We start from the raw sequence: 8,514 nt of genomic DNA on the forward strand, positions 1-8,514 counted from the left end.
AAGACAAGTGTACTTGAACAACAACAAAAAAAATTTCTGAAGATTGAATGTACTGTAGTGTGACTACAGAGAACAAACACTCCTATACACTTGAAATTTTCTAAGAGGGTAGATCATAAGTGTTCTAATCACATGCACAAAGAAAGAACAAAATTGTAACTGTGCTTTATTTCAATGATTATAAAGTCTTTTAACTCACAACCTTGAGGCAATAAGTTTTTGTGTAATTTCCTATTTTTGTAGGAAAAAATATAGTAGCTCACTTAATATTATAAACTCATCAACACCCAATATTGACTTCGCTTGTCATTTCTATAATTAATCTACCTTCCAGAATCAAGTTTTGATGAACTAACTTAAAAGGCTGCACAGACTTTTTAAATTAAGAACACTGCAAAATCCATTCATTCTTCTGAAGTTATATTATGTGAAATCAGTGAGTAAATAAGCAACTCTTAACAGATTAACTTTAAAGCACAATGTGAAATCTTAATTTTCCTCAACATTATCAAATTCTAGTTGGGAAGCTGGGAGGAGAGTGGTGATGAGGCAACTCTTGGATTGAAAAACAAAACACATTAGGTATAACCTTCTGTGAAGTTTCTCATTGGACAGAACAGAGAACACCTGCAGTCTCTCTGCAAACATTACTAGCCCCACAAGAAGGAGACTTTGCCCCTGAGAAGTCTTCCCAAGGCTCCTTTCATGTCCTTGTTCCGAAGGCTATAAATGAAGGGGTTCAGGAGGGGAGTCACCACTGTGTACATGACAGCAGCAGCTGTGTCCTCTTGTACTGAGTTGGAGGATGAGGATGAGGGGCACAGACAAGCCCTGATCACCGTCCCAAAGAACAGAGCAATGACAACAAGGTGGGACCCACATGTAGAGAAGGCCTTGTACCTTCCCTTGGCAGAGGGGACCCTCAGGACAGCTAAAAAGATGTGGATGTAAGAAACCAGGATGAGCATAAAGGGCATTAAAATGACTGCTCTCCCAAGAAAAAAAGCACAAGCTGATTGACTTGAGTGTCTGAGCAGGACACCTTCATCAGGGGTCCCAGATCACAGAAGAAGTCAGGAACAATCTTCTTAGAGCAGAAGGAGAGCCAGAATATGAGGAATGTGTGGGTCATGGCAACAAGACTCGTAAGGGTCCAGCAGACAGTAACCAGGAGGATGCAGTGCTGGCGGTTCATGATCATCATGTAGTGGAGAGGGTGGCAGATGGCTATGTAGCGGTCATATGCCATTGTAGCCAGAAGAAAGATGTCCATATCCCCAAATGTCAAGAAGAAGTAGAGCTGAGCCAGGCATCCTGCATAGGAAATAGATCTGCTCTTGGACTGAATGTTCACCAGGGCCTTGGGCACAGTGGTGGAAGTGAAAAGAATGTCTGCACAGGAAAGGATAGCAAGGAAGAAGTACATGGGTGTGTGGAGACGTGTGTCAGTGCCAATGGCCAGGACAACAAGCAGGTTCCCAGCCACAGTGAGCACATACATCCACAGGAAGAGCAGAAAGAGGATGTGCTGCTGCTCTGGCTGCTCTGAGAGTCCCCAGAGGAGAAACTCGAAGATGGTGGTCTGGTTCCCTCCTGCCATATGCTTGATGTCAGAGAAAGAGAGATGGAGTAAGACCCATTAAAACTTTCTAAACATACTTCCCTCTATGCTATTAATGAATGTGTCATTCTCCAAACTCCAGAGAAAAGAATTACTTTAATGTATTTATGTTGATCACATCCTATTTGCACTGTACATTTTTATTGAAAACTACTAAATACAATATACTAAATAGTACAAGAGACATAATTTATGAAAAATTAACATAGATTTCTTGATTTCTTTCTTTATAATTTTTTCCTTTCATACATTCCTTTAGTTGTAGTTTCTTCATCTGTATTCTCAGGAGAATCAAGAAGTTTGATTTATTCATTCACTCAACAGATATTAAGTACCAAATCTGGACCTGGTGGAATGCTAGGTAAATAAAACATGATAAGCCTTAATCCCAGAGAAATTTTAATCTAATGAGATAAACATAACTGCCTATGTTAAAATCCTATAAGACATCCAGTCAAGATGGCTGCGTAGGCAGGCATGGCTCACCTGTTCACAGAACCAAATCAAAATTACAACTAAAATATAGAACAACCATCACTGAGAACGGTCAGAAATCAAGTTGAATGGAAATCTGACAGCTACAGAATTAAGGAAATCACATCCATTCAAACTAGTAGGGAGGCACACAGACACAGAACAGGCTGGTCCCTCATCCAAGTGTGGTGGATAAAAATTTTGGAAGGACATCTTGGGAGCAAGGAGTCCCAGCTCCAGATCAAGCCCCCCAGCCCAGGGTTCCAGTGCCAAGAAAATAAGTCCCCACAACTTCTAGATGAAAAACAAGCAATGATCGATTTTGTGGAAGAAACTTCTGGACCCCCAAGCATTTCTCTTAAAGAAACCACACATGAATTCACCTACTCAGACTCACTCTCTCAGAGCTCCAGCACCTGGGCAGCAACCTGAAGGGTACCAGTGGTATACTGAGAGAAACTGAAGTATCTGGCATCAAGGCAAGTAGAGGCAATTGTCCTGTTCCTAAACTGTCCTTCCACACAGCTGGAAAGCTGGTGCCACATCTGAGTCTCCATCAACGTGGCTAACAGTTTACCTACCTTGGAGATCCCCAGAGACTCTGCCAAACCCAATTCATTGGTCCACCCAAGCTATATTTCCATATGAGTGGCTGGTATTGGCTCATGCTTCACAACTTCCTAAATGCTATCAAAGAAACAACAGCTGGCCTCAGGAGCCCCAGGCCCAGCACCAGCAGCAGCCAGCCTAGATTCACAGCTTCACTTCACCTGGAAATCTATAAGCCCAGCACAAGCAGCAGCCATCTCAGATTTCCCTATAGCTCAGGTAAGGTTGCCCTGGGTCAAAAACAGTTGGGGGCTGACCCTGGTCAGCACCACCTTGGAAACCCTAAGGCCAATACACCCAGCAGACGGCTATAGATAATATCAGAGCACCAACACAGCTGATCATCCATGAAGAGCAGAGATTCATGGTCAGTGGCCACAGCCAATCCTTGCTGTGATTGGCCTGGGAAAATCCCTCCCATTCACCTGCCAATGGAAACCAAGGTTCAACTACAAGAGTGGGTGTACTCAGCCCACACGAAGGGCACACCTCAAGCACTCAGCTTGGGTCATAGGGTTGCTGTACTACTGGACCTTACTGGACACCTACTACATGAAGCCACTCTACCAAGACATGAAGTCAAAGCAGCTCTACCTAGTACGTAGAAACCAACATGGGGAGACTGCCAAAATGAGAAGAAAAAGACACATAGCCTGAATAAATAGACACATAAAAATTCCAGAAAAAGCCCTGGCTGGTGTAGCTCAGTGGATTAAGCGCGGGCCTTCGGACCAAATAACCGCAGTTCGATTCCCAGTCAGGGCACATGCCTGGGTTGCAAGCCAATTCCCAGCAGGGGACGCATGAGAAGCAACCATACATTGATATTTCTCTCTCCCTTTGTCCTTCCCTTCCCCTCTAAAAATAAATAAATTTTAAAAAAGAAAAAAATCCGGAAAAAGAGCTAAACAAAATGGAGATAAGCAATCTTCCATATGCAAAGATCAAAACACTGATTATGAGGATGCTCCAGGAACTTGTTGTGGACTTCAACAGCATAAAAAACATCCAGTCAGAAATGAAGGATACACTAATTGAAATAAAGGACAATTTATGGAGAAACAACAGTGGAGTGCATGAAGCTGAGAACCAAAGCAATGATTTGGAACATAAGAATGTGAAAATAATCAATCAGAACAACAAGAAGAAAAAAATTTTAAAAATGCAGATACTATAAGCAGCCTCTGGCACAACTTCAAGGAGTCCAACATTTACATCATGGAGTGCCAGAAAGAGAAGAGAAAAACTGAGAAATTGGAAATCTATTTGAAAAAACAGTGAAAGGAAACTTCCCTAATTTGGTGAAGGGAATATACATGGAAGTCCAGAAAGCACAGAGTCCCCAACAAGATGGATGCAAACAGGCCCACTCCAAGACACAGCATAAGTAAAATGCCAAAGGTTAAAGGAAAAGGTGCAGCCACTGTGGAAAGAGGTATGGAAATTCCTAGAAAAATAAAAATGGAACTGCCTTTTGACCTGGCAAATCCACTGCTATGATTATAACGTAAGACTCCTGAAACACCAATCCAAAATAATCTGTACACCCCAGTGTTCATAGGAACACAATAGCCAAATCTGGAAGCAACCCAAGTGTCCATCAGTAAATAATGGATCAAAAAATATGGTACATTTACACAATGGAACACTATGCAGCAGAAAGAAAGAAGGAGCTCCTACACTTTTCAACAGCATGGATGGAACTGGAAAGCATTATGCTAAGTGAAATAAACTAGGCAGTGAGGGACAAATACCGTATGATCTCACCTTTTACTGGAAAATAATCAACAAAACAAATAAGCAAGCAAAATATAACCAGAGACATTCAAATTAACAGCAATCTGACAGCAACCAGAGGGGAGGTGGGATCAGATAATTCAGGGAGGGGGGAGGATTTTCAGGAAAAACTATAAAGGACACATGGACAAAGCCAAGGAGGGCTGGAAGCAGGGGAGGAAAGTAGGGATATCTGGGGTGGGGGAGTGGTAGAGGGTAAATGCAGGCAACTGTAACTGAACAACAATAAGATCATTTAAAACAAATAATAAATAAATAGAAATAAATTATATATGGAAGTTAAAGAAGTACTCAATAGGGTGGTTGGCACCTGAAAGGGTTTAAAAAATAAAAATAAAATCAGTAAGAGAAAAAGTTAGTTACCTACAGGGGAATTCTCATAAGACATTCTGCTGATTTCTCAAAAGAAATTTTGCAGGCAGAAGGGATTGGCAAGATGTATTCAAAGTCATTCTAAACAGAGACCTATAGCCAAGATTGCTCTACCCAGCAAAGCTATCATTTAGAATCGAAGAACAGATGAAGAGCTTGCCAGACAAGCATAAACTAAAGGAGTTCATTATCACAAAACCATTGTTACATGAAATGTTGAAGGGACTTATTAAGAAAAAGAAGATCAAAACTATGAACAATAAGATGGTAAAAATACAAATCTATGAATAATTGAATCTAAAAACAACCGAAGCAAACAAGAAGAACAGAGACAGGCCCTGGCTGGTGTAGCTCAGTGGATTGAGCGTGGGCCTGCGAACCACATGATTGCGGTTCAATTTCTAGTCAGGGCACATGCCTGGGATGCAGGCCAGTTCCCAGGTCCCGGCAGGGGACACACGAGAGGCAACTATACATTGATACATTGATCTCTCTCTCTCTCTCTCTCTCTGTCTCTCTGTCTCTCTCTCTCTCTCTCTCTCCTTCCCTTTCCCTCTAAGATAAATAAATAAAATATTTTAAAAAAAGAAGAACAGATACAGAATCATTGTTATAGAGGCCATTTTGATGGTGAAACAGAAAGTCTAAGCCAACCACATTCCACAAAAAATATCATATTAATCATTTCTCTTTTGGTTATGGTGTGGTAGAAACTGTCCTCAGCTCAATAGATTATAAAAAAGATTTATTTCTTCACTTATATTACAAAGCAATTTCAAGCTGCATTCTGCTGTGATTAAAGTGGCCCTTCTTGGGATATGCCATTCTTATACAAAAGGAGAAAGGAGATAGAGAGCTAACCATGCTTCTTAAAGGATTTGCTCTAAGGATTTACTGGTACATATCACGTCTACCTACTCAGCTGCATAGGTAAAACAAGTTACATGCCCAGACAGACAGCAGAGGGACACAGAACTTTGGCCTACCATAGGAAGCACTGACATAGCAAAGAATGGGAGTGTAGCATCCTCCTTCAGGGGAGGTGGAAAATAACTGACCTCCAGAGCACAGTCTAACATCCCTGTCAAAAAATCCTCCCCGAAGAAGGACCAGCATCACTGAGTTCACAGGACATCCCATCAAACTTTTAAAAGGTGTTTTGGAATGGGTGAAAAGGTGAGGTAACTACGAAGTACAAATAAGTAGCTCTGGCTAGTGTGGCTCAGTGAATTGAGCACTGGACTATGAAATTGCCAGTCAGGGAACTTGCCTGGGTTGCAGAAAATGTCCCCAGTAAGGAGTGCTCAAGAGACAACACATTAATATTTCTCTCCCTCTCTTTCCCCTTCCCTTCCCCTCTCTAAAAATCAATCAGTAATATCTTTTTTAAAAAAGTACCAATATATAGGTATAGAATAGCCGGGGAATATAAAGTACAGTATAGGAAATAGAGTAGTCAAGAAATTTATATGCATGACCAATGGAAAGGAACAATATTGTGGGAATGGCCTCAGGCTCTAGGGGGGCGCTAGGTAGGGTGGGGGGCAAAAGGGAAAAAAGCTGGGACAAAAGTAATAGCAAAATCAACAAAAATAATTTTAAAAAAGCTAGAGAATCTCTTTCTCTATTCAGAGTACAGAAAGAGAAGGAAAACTTTCAAAACCACTTGATAAAGCAGGTATAACATTAATTTTAATGTCTGACAACTATTTTTAAAAAGATGAAAATAATATTGGAGAAAATCAGCTATAAAAGTAAGACTCATAACTTTTAGAATCAATAGCACAAATCAGACATTCATATATACAAACAACATCCACTTGGAAGTTGTGATGAAAGAGAAGAACATATTCATAGGGTTGGAGCAAAAGCAGGTTTAGAGTTGAGAGTACATAAAGCAGAATTTATTCTTGTATTATTATTTATTAATTATTATATTGCTTTCCATATGAACAACTGTCAACCTACTATTGCCCCACCCTGTCCAATGGCAGCCAAAAAAGGCAAAATACCTAGGGGAAAAGCTCTTGAGAAGATTTTAAGATCTATATGAGGAACACTTTAAAGCGCCATTAAAGCCTTGATTCAGGCAGAGATAAAAAGATATCAAATGGTGTTAAAGTCATTAGGTGAATGGCTGGTGGAGAACCACATATTTATATGATGCCAAACACACCACACAGATTCCTTCCCAGTCTCACAGGAAGGAACATGTGAGTTTACAATGCAGGGATCAGTCTCTCATTTTACAAATCAAGGAATTAATATTTCTATCTATCAGTCATGGCACAGGGTATAATGTGATGTAGTTTACCAAAAAGTGTTTCACTTCAGTGTGGTCAAACTGCTAGCAATAACTTCCATTTATAGGAAAAAAGGATCTCGAGGAGCAAACTAGCTCCATCAAGAAAAAAAAAGGAGATAAAGATGGGATACTCTACCACCATGCCTCCTAAACTTTAACATGCATATAAGCCACCGTGGGGCACACAAATCAATGCACATTTGCATTCAGTGTGTCTGAAGCGGGACTTGGAATCTGCATTTCAACAAACTCCAGGTTGTGCTGATGCTGCTGTGAGTGAACACAGCTTAGAGAAATAGGAGAGTGGGGCAATCTCTCCAATCAGTCACTGTTGTGCAACACTGAGTTGCTAGAGACGAAGGGTCTGCAGCAGGATTCATAGCAACCAGACACAATGCAAAGTCCTGGATGAAATTCCTATTTTGACAAAACAACTGAAAAAGGTATTTTTCAGTGAAGAAATTTGAATATACAGTAGAATTTGATAATAATAAATTATCATTTATCAGGTTGGTGTGAATAATATTTAGGGAATGTGGAAAACATTGTTTTCAGGACATACGCTTTATATTTAGGAATGTAATATCATGAGTGATCCCAAAGCAATCAAAGAAAAATACACGAATCTGATTCAAACTGTACTACAACAGAGTTTTGTATTTGAAAATCTAATTGGTCCTCTGAATTCTGTTCTTAATTATTAACAAATAAAAGACACATACATTGTCATATCCTTGAGTGTTTAAATTTCAAAGAACATTGACCAAACAATTTAAAAGAGTAGTCAACATATATTGAGAGTTTACTCTCAAGAATACTTTCCAAAGTTTATTTAACCTTCACATCACAGTATGAAATAGAAGCTATGCCTGCCACTTGTCAATAAGTACTACTTGGATTAATGAAAAGGTAAACTACTATGAATAAAAATGAATATCTGTATGGTTTTAATTTGCATCTCTCTGATAACAAGTGATATTGAGCATCTCTTCATGTGTCTCTGGAGGGTGTGGGGAAAAGGGGACTCTGGTCCACTGTTGGTGGGATTGCAGACTGGTACAACCATTATGGAAAACAGTATAGAATTTTCTCAGAAAACTAAAATTGGACTTGCCTTTTGACCCAGCAATTCCACTGCTGGGATTGTATCCTAAGAACCCTAAAACACCAATCCCAAAGAACGTATGCACCCCAATGTTCATAGCAGCACAATTTACAATAGTCAAGAGTTGGAAGCAACCTAGGTGCCCGTCAGTAAATGAATGGATCAAAAAACTATGTTACATGTACACAATGGAATTCTATGCAGCAGAAAGAAGGAGCTCCTACTTTTTGC

The 8,514-nt window shown here is 40.0% G+C and overlaps 1 protein-coding gene across 1 annotated transcript; it reads right to left on the bottom strand.

The window, feature by feature from the left end:
- Positions 1 to 650: 650 nt before the first annotated feature.
- On the bottom strand, positions 651 to 1,600 carry LOC118986261 (olfactory receptor 1P1-like). Its single transcript, XM_037045039.1, is given in 2 exon segments — positions 651 to 991; positions 994 to 1,600. Coding segments are annotated over 2 exon segments (948 nt in total).
- Between the last annotated feature and the right edge of the window lie 6,914 nt (positions 1,601 to 8,514).

Source organism: Sturnira hondurensis, unplaced genomic scaffold (assembly GCF_014824575.4).
Source record: "Sturnira hondurensis isolate 20B ecotype Veracruz unplaced genomic scaffold, ASM1482457v3 Scaffold0004248, whole genome shotgun sequence".
NCBI lineage: Eukaryota > Metazoa > Chordata > Mammalia > Chiroptera > Phyllostomidae > Sturnira > Sturnira hondurensis.